This window comes from Dasypus novemcinctus, chromosome 8 (genome assembly GCF_030445035.2).
Source record: "Dasypus novemcinctus isolate mDasNov1 chromosome 8, mDasNov1.1.hap2, whole genome shotgun sequence".
In the NCBI taxonomy this organism is placed as follows: Eukaryota; Metazoa; Chordata; class Mammalia; order Cingulata; family Dasypodidae; genus Dasypus; species Dasypus novemcinctus.
The window spans coordinates 106,453,535-106,468,055 of record NC_080680.1 but is presented as its reverse complement, the minus strand read 5'-3'; the positions used below and the strand labels follow the sequence as shown (position 1 = coordinate 106,468,055).

The 14,521-nt window shown below is 58.6% G+C and overlaps 1 protein-coding gene across 5 annotated transcripts in view; it reads left to right on the top strand.

Moving 5' to 3' along the window:
* The window catches only part of RGS3 (regulator of G protein signaling 3), a 129,544-nt gene that overhangs the window by 109,079 nt on the left and 5,944 nt on the right, over window positions 1-14,521 (top strand). For all 5 annotated transcript variants that reach the window (XM_071217038.1, XM_058302511.2, XM_071217039.1 and 2 more), the window contains 2 exons: window positions 6,455-7,411; window positions 14,133-14,197. In XM_071217038.1, coding sequence (XP_071073139.1) covers window positions 6,455-7,411; window positions 14,133-14,197 — 1,022 coding nt within the window. The remainder of the gene's footprint in view (window positions 1-6,454; window positions 7,412-14,132; window positions 14,198-14,521) is intronic.

The following is a 14,521-nucleotide window of genomic DNA, read 5'->3' as shown; positions in this document are numbered from 1 at the left end:
TCTTTGCTGATTGACCTGCCTTCAGGCTTATCTATAAAATGAGTTTGTCTCCAGGCCAAAGCATAGGGACCACACTGATCCTTTTTGTGCATTTATCTTGTCTTGGGCTTGCACATGTGGCCCTAGGAACTCCCCAGTTTACAAGGCTCTGAATGTCCCCACTGCCCTATGTAAACAACTTACTCACTGTCCTGGGCATTGCACTGCATGTTCTACAGCCAGTTATTCCTTATCCCAGGCAGCACGACTTGACTGCGCTCCTACAGCGTTTTACAGAGAATTCGTGAACTGCCTTTACATGTAGGACAAGTTCTGGGACAGCCGGTCCTTTAAGCTACCACCAGACAGAATTATGCCAGACACATATGCTCCTACTATGTGCGCAAGAGTGACTCTGCTCCCTCAGGCACTGAGACCAGAGGTCCGCACTGGGTGTGTGGGCTGGCTCTGTTCTAAGCCGGTTGAAGCATGGAGGAAGGGCCAGCCAGGGTACCTTTTTCTTGATTTGGCACTTGCCCTTTTACTGCAGTCCTTTAATTGTTTCCTGGAGCTTTGAAAAAGATGTTTCTGCTGATTTTTGCTGGAGCTCTGAAGCATCTCACTGTGCCATCTTGATCAGGGCAGGGCCTCATTCATTCATTCGCTTACCACTGAACACTTAACATGGGGAGTGGTGAGAGGGGAGGCTAGAGGGAGAGTTGGAGCCAGCGTCTTCCAGGGCCAGAGAATCTGTAATTTATCTGGAGGTACTGGGAAGCCATGTCAAGGTTTTAAGCAGAGGACTGACAAGGTCAGATTTCTCTTTAGAAGGCTCTTTCTGGGCTACAGTGCCCAGCATGGACCAGAGAGGTCTGGACCGCCGCTGGGAGGTCAGCCTCATCCTTCTGAGTTGGTCTGGAGGAAGGTGGCAGTAGTGGGCATGGGCCCAGTAGAAAGACTTTTGATATTTTATGAGGGACAGCTAGCAGGAGTTGGGGATTGGCAACAGGGAGTGAAGGGAAAGGAAAGCATGACGCCCAGGTCTCTGATTAGCAACTAACTGGCAGTGGCAGTATTGATACAGGGAACCCGAGAGGAGCAATGGACTTGGGGGAAGATAACATGTTCTATTTGGGGCCCACTGAATTGGGTGCACCTGTGGGCTATCCAGAAGGAGGCCAGGGTAGCTCCCTCCATCTCCCTCCCCAGGCTCCAGCCACAGGGCCATCCCCTCCATCCCCCTATTGTGCTGAGCCCCTTCCTGGCTCTGGGCCTTTGCACATGCTGTTTTGTTACCTAGTGAGCCCTGCCTGCCTGGGAGATCAGATCCACAGGTGGCCTTTTCTGACACTCCCCTTTGTTCTCTCCCATAGCACCATATCGTTTTCCTTCATATAATGGATCATAGTTTATGTTTGTGAGTAGTGACTTGGTTATGCTGGTCCTCTCCCACTAGTCTGTAAACTCCATGAGGACAGGGACAGTGGGACAGTGTCTTTCTCCTTTCTGTGTATCCACAGAGCCTGGAACAGTGCTCGGGTGCTGCACTGTTCCCTGTTCCTTTAGGATTTGGTGAATACTTGACTCTATTATCTAGATTCAAGAGAGAGGCATGGGCTGGCTGTGTGACCTTGGGAGTCAGCCGCAGCCAGATGGTGATTGTAGCCTTGGGAGTGGATGAGAGCATGTAGAGTAAGCCCCGGAGGGCCCTGGAGGAGGTCCTGACAGACACGGAGGACAGGCCCACAATGGTGTTGAGAAGGGGTCAGGGAGGTGGGTAAAGACAACACAGGGAGATGAAGTCAAAGCCCAGAAGTGCTGCAGGGCCCTGGGCCCACGGTTTATTGAGCGCTCTTGTGCTGGCTCAGTGCCGCCCTCTAGATGTGCATCAGCTCATTCAGTCCCCTAGGAACCCTCTGAGGAATTAATTGTTTATTCTGTTTTATGCCTAAGGAAACTGAGGCACAGAGAGGGGAAGCTCCGATCACCTAGCCAGTATGTCTAAAGTGGAGATCCATATCCACCGTAAAGTTTTACCTCCATCCTCCTGGACTTGCCAAGCCTATTGCACTGGGGGTAGGGGTAGAAGAGAAGGTCCCTGGAGGGCCCCCAAGCTGGTGGCAGAGGCAATGGTGGTGGCTCCAATCTCTGGATGTCTGGAGGCACTGGACTGAGTCTGGGCTGGAGGAGCCTAGCTTCAACTGAGAAGTGGAAGTTCCTGGAAGTCAGTATCAAACCAGGGACCCGGGAGCTTTGGAGCTGGACTGGGAGCCCAGAGTATGCCAAACTTGAAGGAGCAAGCCCGTCCCCAAAGTCAAACCTGGAGGTCCAGGGCTGGGCAGGAATTCTAACAGGCTCTCCTTTTCTCAAATGACCTTCCAGTTCACAGAGCCCTTTATCATCCTTTCTCAGACTTAGTACCTGGAATAGGGGGACATCACTACCCTTTTCCATGGCAGAGAAAACCAGGCTTGGAGAAGTGGCTGCCTGGGATCCCACAGTGAGCAAATGCCAGAGTGAGGCCTCCAGCCCTGTGCCCTTGCTGTAAAATCCTAGCTGTGTCAGGGACACCTCAGGACAGGGATGCAAACCCCAATGTCCACCCCTCTCCCCCAGGTTTTTGAGCGTAGATTCTGAGCATCAGTGACAGATGAGATGCGTCGCCTTGAAGTGATGGCTGCAGGGTGACTGAGGTCAGCACACCTGGGTTCACCTCCTGACTCCACAATTTAGTGACCAAGTGGCATTAGACAAGTTCCTTCCGGGAGCCCACTGCCGCCCCCACCCAGGCGCCACAGCTGATGTGATCAGGAGCTCTGGGTGTCATGCCTGCCACCTTTTCCCCTGCCTCTTCTGAGACCTGGATTGGATTTGGATGAGGATTTGATTAAATCCTAAACAGTAGCTCCATTTAGAAGGCCTGGTTCATTTCCTGTGAGCTTCTAGCAGGCGAGACATGGGCAGAATTAACCCTGGCCCAGACCAGCCAAAGCAGGGACTGATGGGAAAGATTCTGACCCTCCCATCCCAGGGCTGAGCAGGCTGGTCTCTCTGGGGCACTCTGGCTTGGGTTCTTGTTCTCCCAACCTGTTGCGACAGCTGCTTAACCGGTTGTCCCCAACTGCCTGCACTTCCTCCCTCATAGCACTTGCCACACTCATTAAGATCAGTTATCTCGTCTGTTTTTTCTGCTCAACTGAGCAGGGATTGTGTCTGCTGTACCTACCCCCGTGCATAATGCAGTCCCTGGAGAATCAATGAATGGGAGAATGAATGCACGCCTGCCCCACCCCTCCCCTCCCCCACCCCCACTGTGCCCTGCTCACACTGCCCCGCATGGTTTTCCGGAGCGCAGTGCTGTGTGTGTCATTGTGTAGCTCTGGGTCCAGCCCACGCCCGGCATTCGTTCTCTGATGTGACCCCCACTTCAAATCCTTTCTTGTCCCTGCTTCTCTCGTACCCGCCACCCCCCAGCCCCGGATTCCTTAGGGTCCCTGTCTTTGCTCCAGAGCCCCCACCTCCCTCCCTACCTCCCCCCGGTTCTCGCAGACCCGCCCTCTGCCCTTTAGATCCCCAAAGCACTGGTAGGCAAGGGGCCAAGGGAGCAGGGAGACCCTTGGACCCGAGGCAGGAGTTCTAACCCGCAAGAGCCTCTGGTTTCTTGGGTTTCCTTGGGCAGTTCTCTTACCCCCGGGGCTTCGCTGTCCCCATGTCTAAAAGAAGGCTAATCGCCTCATAGGTGCCACTTGATCAAATACTGGGCCAGGCGCTGAGAGGGGCACAGGGGCTAGTCCTGGGAGCAAGGCGTCCTGAGCTCTATCTGGGTGAGGAAACGGGCTCTGAGAGACTGAGAGGCTCTGCCAGAGTCCTGCGGTCAGCAGTGCCACGTGGGGTCAAGGTCAAGGTTCGACTGGGGTCTCTGGATGTGGTCGCGCTGGGTCTTCTGGGCAGGGGCCTCTGGGGACCAGCACTTCCCCTCCTGGCTTTATTTGGCTTGGCCTCTGTTTAGGGCAGGGTGGGCCGAGGCAGGCTGACTTGCATTTCTGGTTTTGGGGCTGCCGCCGCACTTTCCCCAAGGGGTCACCGCTGGGACAGGCCCAGGCCCCACCCCCAGCGCCCAGCAAAGGGGAAATGCAGGCCTGCTCCCCTCTCGGGCCACTCCGTGCCAGGCTCCAAGGGCTTCAGTGGCTGCTTCCTTCCCGTCTCTCCCCGTGGATGCTCAGAGGCAGGTGGGGGGGGAGGTCTGGCCGTGGAGGGGGGGTGATGTGAATGTGGGGTACCGGGAGCGGGTGGTGGGGCCGTTGGCTTTTCTTGATTGAGATGCTCCCTGGCAGGCGGGGTGATGGGCTGGGGACTGCACTGCTCGCGGGGAACAAGGTCAGAGCTGGGGGCCAGGGGACTTGGGCTCTGAGCCCTCCCCCGACTGGTGCGGGGTGGCTTTGGGCAAGCCGCTGCCCCAGCTGGGCCTCCATCTTCCTGTCCGATGGAGGGTCTCTCTGCCCATCCAGGACCAGTCTGGCAGGGCCAAAGCGCCACCCTGGGCTTCCATGTGGGAATTCTGGAGAGGGGCTCTGGCATCGCAAGTGGCAACTTTGATTCTGCGTGTTTGGCAGAGTTTGCTCTTAGGGGCCCATGGGAGAGAGGTGCCACTCTTGGAGGTCCCTGGACTCAGAAACTCAGAATTCCCCCTAGATTTGTTTTTGTTTTTTTTTTTCAGTCACCATTATTACCACTACTCCCTTTATGTGCTTCATACATTCTCTAGTACATTCTCCTTGTCTGCCACTCAGGCAGGGGGGTGGTCCCCAGTTAGCTTGGGGTCTGGGCCAGCTCTGCCTGGCCCGGCTATGATTCCAGATTGGCCCGTGTCCTCCCTGGGCCTCCGCCTTCCCATCTGTGCAATGGGGATTTGGATTGCTGAGGTCTCAGGGCCTGAGGCTACGAGGTCCCAGGGGTCCTGGGAACCATCTCCCAGCTCCAGGCAGGATTCCCAGGGCCAGCAGGCGCCTGTCCTTGGCTGCGCCTGGGAGCGAGAGTGCGGGGTGCGCTCCCCCCCCCGCCCCCCAATCCTGGCCAGGTCCACCCAGAGTCCTGCTTAGCCTCTGTTCCGCAGGGCCCCACCTCTCAGGCTCCCAGGAGGCAGCCCTGCCGGAGCCTTGGCCAGCTCACTCCCTCCCCGATGTGACACCTGGCTGGGGCTTCCCCACCACCCACGACCCAGGGCGTAAGGCACCTCTCAGGAGGAGCAGTTTCCGGCAGAGCCTTTCCATCTCTAGGCAGCTGTGCCCTAGGGCATATGTCACTGCTCTTTGGGCTCAGTTTTCTCATCTGTCAAACAGACATGAACAAGAGCTTTTAACATATGTTGGGGGCAATTACTCCCGCAATTCTGCACGGGGGGTACGTGGGTGGGTGTGCATTCCCGTGTACCTGCCTGCACAGCTCCCGGGGGCTTGAGGGAACTTCCTCTCCCATCAGTTCTCGGTGCCTGTGGCCTCTCGAAGGACACCGTCTGGGCTTTCAATGGTTCTTGCTCCAGCATCCCAGAGTCCTCAGGTGTGACGAGGGGCCCAGCCCAGGCCCGAGACCTGCTTCCTGGTTGGGTTGCAGCACCTTGGGCCCTCCTGACCAGCTCTGAGTCCCACTCTTCAAGGCAGAGAGAGGGTTTTCAGACTTTCCCCCAAGGGAACTACTTTTCCCTTTCCAAATGATATCTACCTAGGAACCCAGCACCAACCCTGGGTGCTCCTCGGCTGGGGTGTGGGGGCAGGGAATGCTTTGTGTTTCATGGACCCGCCGAGGATCCTCCAAACGCGGTTTAAAGATTCCTGGGTGGATGATCCCTGTGAGCGTCCACCTGTCTGCGGCATCTGTTTCATCAAGGTGTGGGCAATGTTTTCTGGCTTCATTCCAGTTCATGAGTTTCAAAACATACCGAGACATTCAGGGAGATTTTTCTTTTTTTGAACATTGGTGCGGATAGAAGACACCCTTTGTCTGGGTTCACGGTTTTGCCACACAGTGACTGCTCCGGTTTGGGGGCTACTTTGGTTCTCGTCCGTGGAGGCTGAGCCGGCCTGGCTTCTCCTTTACTCCCAGAGGTGACGTCATCTCTGTCTCCTTCTCTGGAAAAGTGGTACATTTGGGAGGATTATGTAAGAGAGGGATTTGAAGCTGGCACAGTGCCTGGCACACAATAGGAGCTGATAAATGGTAGTTACCTCGGCCTCTTTTCTTCCGCCTGACCAGCGATGTTTTGGAGGGAGCGGAAGTTTCCAGCATAGAGACAAGGATGAGATCCCTTGGCCGGCTGAGCCAGGGGCTTTCAGGTCCCCATCAGGCACTTCTGGCTCTCAGACGGAGGGGTGGAGGCATCAGAACACTGCTTAGGTCTGCGCTCACCCCTGGGACATTGGCCCATGCAAAGAGGCTGGCCCCTTCTGAACTTTTCTTGTTTTTTGTTTTTTTTCCCCAGATGCTTGAGCCGGAGGTGGTTGAGAAGAAGGAAATGCCCTTGGAGGAAGGGAAGGGGCCAGGTGCTGAGGATCCCCCGCCCAGCCGGGACCCCTCTCCCGGCCAGGAGCCACCCCCAGGCCAAGATCTCCCACCCAGCAAGGACTCCCCTTCTGCCCAGGTACCCTCCCCTGGCCAAGAATCTCTGTCTCACGAAGACTCAGCCTCGGGCAAGGAAGCCCCTTCAGGCGAAGACCCCCTGCCGAGCAAGGACTCCCCACCATGCCAGGAGCCCCCTCCAGCCTCAGCCCCCCCACCCTGCCAGGACCTCCCTGCTGGCCAAGAGACGCCTCCCAACCAGGACGCTCTCCTCGGCCAAGTCCTCCCCACCAGCCGGGAGCCCCCTGCCCAGGTTGCTCCTCCCTGCCAAGACCTGCCTCCTGGCCAGCTCCCCCTGTCCGCTGGGGCCCTTGCCGAGGAGACGACGAGCCCAGGGGACCCACCCGCGACCTCCAGGCCCCCCTTTGTGATCCCCGAGGTCCGGCTGGATAGCGCCTACAGCCAGAAGTCAGGGGCAGAGGGGGGCAGCTCGGGGGACGAGGAGGAGGCCGAGGAGGCCGAGGAGGGGGACGAGGGCCATGAGGGCGAGGAGGAAGACGAGGACGACACGAGCGATGACAACTACGGAGAGCGCAGCGAGGCCAAGCGCAGCAGCATGATCGAGACAGGCCAGGGCGCCGAGGGCGGCCTCTCGCTGCGCGTGCAGAACTCGCTGCGGCGCAGGACGCACAGCGAGGGCAGCCTGCTGCAGGAGGCCCGCGGGCCCTGCTTCGCCTCCGACACCACCTTGCACTGCTCCGACGGCGAGGGCACCTCGCCCACCTGGGCCATGCCTTCGCCCCGCACCCTCAAGAAGGAGCTGGGCCGCAACGGCGGCTCTATGCACCACCTCTCCCTCTTCTTCACGGGACACAGGAAGGTAAGAAGGCCAAGGGTGGGGTTGAGATGGCAGAGCAGGCCCGGGGTCACCCCATCCTCACCTCTCTTCTCCCCTAAGCCGCCCAGTGAAAATTCTAGGGTGGGAACCTTCTTCCCATTTGACGGAGGATAAAACTGAGGTCCAAAGGGAGCAAGAAGTCTGGACTCAAACCCATGACCTTATGGCACCAGATGCTGAGTTCTTTCAGCTCCATTGCACTGCTAGTCCCCACAGAAAGGACTGCAGGTGTGGTCTAGCCCCAGACATTGGGTATTTGGATCTCCATGGCCAGAGACAATAGCTGGAGACATAAAGAATTACAGGTTTAAACCTGGTCCAGGCCCAGCCGGACAAGAAATGCACTACCACTGACAACGATGCCACGGTAAGGCACGTTAACTCCGTGCTGGCACTCTCCTAAGCCATTTACGCGAACTCATCCGTTCTCACAAGAGCCCTGCGAAGTCCATGCCGTTGTTATCTCCGCTTTACAGATGAGGCCACTGAGGCACAGGCAGGTTATCCAACTTGCTCCCGGTCTCAGTTTACAAACGGCTGAACCAGAATTAGAATCTGGCTCCAGGGCGGGGACTCTTAATCACCAGGCTCTTTGCCTCTTGCAAATATTTATAAACAGATGAGTAAGTGTGTGTTGATTTCCTGCTGAATGCCATGCTCTGTGCTCTGCACCACAGCAGGGACTACAAAAGTGTGTGTATTTGGAGGGGAGCTGCTCTCGGCCTGGAAGGAATGATGAGCTGTCTGTGTGGGCTGGGGAGGTGGCCTGACAGCGACAAGATTGCGCTCTGGCCCTGAGGCCCGGCAGCTGGCTTGAGTCTGGGCCGTTTCTCGCCTAATGTGAGGCACTGGGTGAACCAGCTCCTCGGAGCCTTTGTTTCCTGCTCTGAAAAGTGGGCATTAGCGGTACTGACGTTCCAGGCTGGTTGAGGCTGAACCTGGTGCCTGATGACGTTCTCCTGAGGTGCCGGCGTCGTCACGAGGCGTCGTCAGGGGAACTGAGGTGAGGCTGAGTGGGTGGGGGTGGCCCAGGGCAGGAGGCGCCCCTCAGCGATGTGGGAGCTTAAGGAGGAGAGACCGTGAGGGGAGGCTTCTGGAGAGAGATGCCTCTACGCTCGGCCTTGAAGGTTGAGCAGGTTGAGGATGGGCAGAAAGGTTGAGGCAGACATTCTGTGAAAGAGGAAATGGCCTGACTAAACCATCTGGCTAGAGCAGGGAATTCCTGAAAGGCAGAGATGGCCGACACATGCTGCCACGCTTCTCTCCGAACCCATGGCAGGCATCACTAATGGATTGCAGCAAGCTTTCTCACCGAGTAGGGACAGGGCCTCAGAAGCCTTCTTAGCTTCTCAGCCGCTAGCTCTGAGGCACATTTGGCACTTGAAGAATTCTGTCGCTCACCAAAGTTTGCGTATCAATGCCTTAGGCCTCGTCTCCAGCAGTGGCTGCTGAAGAGAGCCTGGGACTCAGTCCTGCCGGGGTGAGGTCTTGGCCGCATTCAGGCCAGGCCTGGCTGCTCCTCCCTGGAGGTGGCCCTCTACCTGCCTTGGGCCTCCCTATCCTGATCCCCACACCGGGCGCTTTCGGGTTCTGTCCTCCCCTTGTTCACGTGTCCCCTTCTAGCCCTTCAGCTCCGTTGATCTCAGGTTTTATTTTGGAGTTCTGGAACAGCTCTCTCCTCGGCTTCCTCCTTCGGGGGCCCAAGGCCCCCACTGCACCCTCCCTTCCCTCACCCTCTTTTGGGCCTGTTTCTTCCTTTCTTGGGCTGGAGTGACTGAGCTGGCAAGGCCCTTAGAACCCACCCCCCAGCACCCCAGCCTTTCCATGTGGTTTCCCCTTTACAGGCCTTGAGTCCTCCATCCCTCCAGCCAGTCTGCTTCCGTGAGAAACCCACCCTTGTCCAGGGGAGGGGAGGCCTGCCCTGGACGAGCACCCTGGCCCAGCTCCACCCTGCACTGGCAGTGGGCTCTGGGCAAGTCCCTGCCCCTATCCCAGCCTCGGTTTCCTCGTTGGTGAAATAGGTGTGGTGATAACACCTCCTTCACAGGGTTGCTGGGAAGATTAGCGTGACTCAGGTGTGGTGGGAGGCCATACGCAGCCCCTAGGGGGTGCCCCGAAAATGGTGAGCCCGTCAGTGAGGAGGAGGAGCATTGTAGAGGCGAGAGTGGTAGCAGTTATCCTACATTCCCAAAGGACCTCTGGATCCCCTTTTCTCTCTTTCAAGACATTGCCACCGGGTGGGACTTGTCCTCCGTCTTCTAAGAAGGGAGGCTGAGGCTTAGGGAAAGGGTCTTTGCCCCAGGCTCCACAGCAAGGAAGGATGGAGCTGGGCAACGACCCCGCCTTGTCTGGACTTCCCTGGCTCTCCCCCAGACCCCACCCATCTCAAGCTGGCGAGGCGGCAGGGGGTGTGGCAGAAGGGGCTTGGGCTTGTCGTTCCCGGGATGGTCAGCCGATGCCTGGGTAGTGCCAGGCAAGAGGCGAAGAGGGGAGGGGTGACATCTGCAGGCCGTGGAGTCAGAACCAGGTTCAAGTCTCACCGCCTCCTCCTCCGGGCCCTGAGCCCTTGCCCAAGTCACTTCCTTTTTTCAGTCTCAGTTTTCTCTTATAAAGTGGGAGTGTTGGATCTCGATGGAGCTGTCCTGAGGGCTCGGTGGGGTGGAGCATGTAGAAAGCTCTGTCCTGGGCGGCACCGACCTTGTGAGGATGTGCGGCTGCAGGAGGCTGGGTGGGGGCTCACGTGGCCTCCTGTGTGACTGGCTGGCTGAGCGGAGGCCACCCACCTTGATGCTGGTCCACGCGTTGTCCCCTCCCCACACCCTGTCTTTCTGCCGCCCTGTGTGGGGAGTGATTGCTTCTGTAAGTGCCAGAACCAGACTGGCTTAGAGGTCGTCTCTCCAATGGGCCAGTCGCAGTCACGTCCCGGAATGGAAAGGCGCCCCTGGGTGATCTCGGAGGCCTGGCGGCCCCGACTTCCTGTGTGGGTTCACTTGTCCCGTAGCGCCCCCTGCTGCCTAATCTCTGCCTTGCTGGCAGTCCCCTAGAGGCCCCGCGGGGCACGTCCACAGGCCTGCACCTGCCCTTTTCCAGGGGAGCCGGAGAAGCCCCGGAGAGAAAATCCCACCCCTGGGCCCAGCCTGGCGCCCCCGACTCCCACCCCAGCCTGGCCTGGCTCAGCCCAGGATCCTGGCCGTTCCCTGACAGTGAGGTGACCGCAGGCTGTGGCCCCTCCCTGGCTTTGCTGCTTCCTCCCCTCCATCCACAGAGGCTGTCCGCCTCGGGGTCAGCCAGCCCTGCTGCCCTGACCTTCCCACCTGGGCGGAGGCCAGACCAGATGACCCCTACGATGCCTTCCAGCTCCAAGATGTGCTAACATGTTTGAGCCTACTATTAAAAAAAAAAAAAAAAAAGCCCAAAGAAGAATTGTCTCCTATGTCTTAAAAAAAATGAGTGTAGACTTTAGATCCAGGATTTCCACGTGATTCTGGGGGCCTGCCAAGCTGGCCGGGTCGAGAGGGCAGCCAGGCATGGCCAGGGTGGCCCCAGAAGTCAGACCAGGACCCCAAGAGAGCCTTCATTCCAGGGCGGGCTGCAGGGTGCAGGCTGAAATTGTCTGCTACTTGCCAGCTCTGAGAGCCCAGGCAAGTTGGCGAACGGCTCCGGGCCTCAGTTTCCTCAGCTGAAAACGGGGGTCAATAACAGCAAACAGCTCTCAGAAGTGGTGGAAGATTAAATTAGGTAATGCATATCAAAGCACTCAACACAGTGCCTGGTGGATAGGGAGTGCTCAAGAAATGACAGCCGTAAGCCACGCGTGTCATCTTACTTAATCCTCACACCAGCCCTCCGAGGTAGGTCCAGGTATTTTTCTTACATAAAAAAAAGAAACGGACTTAGAGAAGGGAAGGGACTTAGTTAAGGTCAAGTAACTAAGAAGCACTGAGCAAGGATTCAAATCCAAAGCAGTTTAGAGTCTGTGCTCTTAATCACCTCTATTAATGCGGTTATAATTACAGTCAGAATTATAATTATTACTCTAGGAGGCGGCAAGCTCCCAGTCCCTGGAGGCAGCTGGGCGAAGTCAGGCAGGCACCAGGGATCCCTGCCTGGGGTGAGGGCAGGGCTGGGTGGTGCCCCCGGCAGGGCAGGTCACTGGCTGGAGACAGTGGCAGGCAGAAATGACAATCCCCATGTGCCCTCTGCTAGCCAGGCCCCCAGGCAGGCCTGGCTGCCGCTGTGAGAGGGAGGAGCCTTGGGGGTCATTCTGGAGGCTTTGGCTCGAGTCACCCTGGGGATCTGAGGAGTCAGAACCCTGTCTGTGATCTCAGTTTCTCCTCTTTCTAGTTCACAGGCCCCCTCAGTGCCAGGGTTTCCCCAGCTGCCTGGGGCCCGGCTCCGAGGGTCGGGGCTGCCCAGGCCCCTCTCTGAAGATGATCCCCTCCCAGCTGTGGAAGGAAGGGCCCATTTCCCAGCACTGTAGAGGCTGTGCCGGGAGGCGCCCCAGCCCATTGTGTAGGGCCGATAAGGTGCGGAAGCCGAGGTTAGAATGGTAGGAAGCCCAGCGCTCGCGGGCCCTTTCCCACGGGTGGGGGCTGCCCAGCCAGGCCCCACCCCGACGCGGAGCGCAGCCCGTGTGTATGATGAGGTGACAGTGCCCGAGCGCAAGGGTAGGGCCCCGGGTCCCAGACTTTATCCTGGGGAACCTTCCGAGCGCCCATGAGGCGGCCGTCACCAGGCCGGTGCCCTGGCCAAATGGACCGAGGCCGAGGGCCTGGGACACGTACCCATGTCGTTAGCAGCAGCATCTGTGCCCAGGCCTGGCTCCAGCCCGTCACACACCATGTAAGGGTGTGTGCCTGTGTGTGCACGTACGCACATGAGTGTTTACAACTCTGGTGGGGCCACGTTCTCAGGAAGGAGGCAGCATTTCCCCCGAGTCTTTCACTGAGAACAATTCAGAAAGTGCCCTGTTCTCCCATCCGGGCACCAGCATCCTCGGGTGGGGGAGCACAGGCCTGGGTTCCTGCAGACCGAGATCCTGGCTTTGTCACTTAGCTGCTGGGTATCCCTGGGCGAGTGACGGAACTTCTCCAAGCTTCCGTTTGCTTTTCACTGTGAGAAAAGGGGCACCTGGATAGTGCCCCGCCAGGGGTTGGAGGTTGGGGCGGTGAGTTACTGAGGCTGGTAGCGACCCCTGCTGGCTATATCGGGAATACTCAGCCCCCAGAATGAAGAGCACGGCGTTCAGGCTTAGCCCATCTTCTTTACTTTTTCTTTATTTCTCTTCCCTCACCGCCCAGTTGTCTGCTCTCTGTGTCCATTCGCTGTGTGTTCCTCTGTGTCCGCTTGTATTCTTGTCAGGGACACTGGGAAACTGTGTCGCTTTTTCTGTTGCGTCATCTTGCAGCGTCAGGTCTCTGTGTGTGTCACTCCTGGGCAGGCTGCACTCTCCTTCGCGCTGGGCGGCTCTCCTTATGGGTGCACTCCTTGCGTGTGGGGCTTCCCTACGCGGGGGACACCCCTGCGTGGCAGGGCACTCCTTGCACACATCAGCACTGCGCATGGCCAGCTCCACACGGGTCGGGAGGCCCGGGGTTTGAACCCTGGACCTCCCATGTGGTAGATGGATCTTCTTTAGTTCACAGATGGGGAAGCCGCAGCTCAGGGTGGATGCCATGAAGAGGCGGGCTGGGATCCCCAGGGGTGGCCGCCTGCCCTGTCCTAAGCGCGGCCCCGCCTATCCTGGGTGCTGGGCTCTGGCTCCACCTCATCTGCCGACCTGGGGCGTTTGCTGGGCCCCTGTTCCGGGTGGGCGCTTTTGAGGCCCTGGGTATCCCCCGGCCTGTGAGGATGCCAGACACAGGCAGAGCGAGGGAGACAGAGGCGGCTCCCATCGGGATGGTGGGCGAGGGGGGTGGCAGACTGGGAGGAGCGGAGATGGAGGGGAAAAGGACAGAGGACGCGCCAGGAGGGGGCGCAGCCCAGGCAAAAGCAGGCTGTGGGGGTGGCGTGGGCCTGTGGTCGCGAGGGAGCGAGGGAGCCGTGGGGGATAAGGCGGCCTGAGGCGAGGGGGCAGGGCCGAAGAGGCTGGGGAGGCAAGGAGAAAGCTGGAGCAGGGCTGGAGAGCCGGCTGGCGGAGCTGGAGCAGGCGGCACAGAGCTTCCCGCCAGGTCCTGTGTGGTGACCCTCGGTGTCACATGGTGGAGTTTAGACGGTATCCTGAGGGCCCTTTGGAGCCACGAAGACCCACGTGATGATTCCCTTTCCACGGTGCAGACCAGGCCCAGGCCTCCTTTGAATCTCAGAACCCTGTGTTAGTCATTTGGGTCCCCATTTTAGAAATGAAGGAATGGAGGCTCAGAGAGGGACAGCGAGTTAGCCCTGTCACACAGCACATCCTGACTAGAGCCCTGCTCTGTGGCCCGCCTGCTGCCGCCTCAGGCCTGTTTCCCGGCTTCTTCCCAGCTGGCCATGCTCCTGAATGCACCAAGAGACCCCCGTGGCTGGAGGCTTTGCCAAGCCAACCACTCTGCGTACAGGCTATTCCCTGCGGTGGGGTCGCCTCCTTGCCCCGTTCTGTGAGGGCCAGGAGCTTTGGGAGGGGGGAGGGCTGGCCGCATGAGCTCTTGCCTCCCTGGCCTCCCTTGCTCGGGCGGCCGCCTCTGGGCCCCCAGGCTGCAACACGTCTGTCTTCTCTCCTCAGATGAGCGGGACCGACACGGTCGGGGACGATGACGAAGCCTCCCGGAAGAGAAAGAGCAAAAACCTGTAGGTTGAAAAGGCCCCTGGCCCTCACCCTTGCGAGCGAGGAGCCCCCCGCGCACCCCTTCCACCTCTCCTTCCGGCTGGTCTCTCCTCCAGGGTACAGGTGGGGAGAAGGGGCTGTGCCCAGACCTGCCCACAGCCCCAGACGTTAATGAACAGCATGTTCTTGGGGCTTAGCACCCAGTGGGTGCCCGGCACTGCCCTGAACGTTCACACAGGGGCCTGGGGCCACCTTTTGGGCCCCAGAACGAGGCGAGGTACCTGGAAGCGACAACGCAGCAAGCAGAGCCTCAGCCACTTTGCCCTGTGACCTGGGACAAGTCTTTG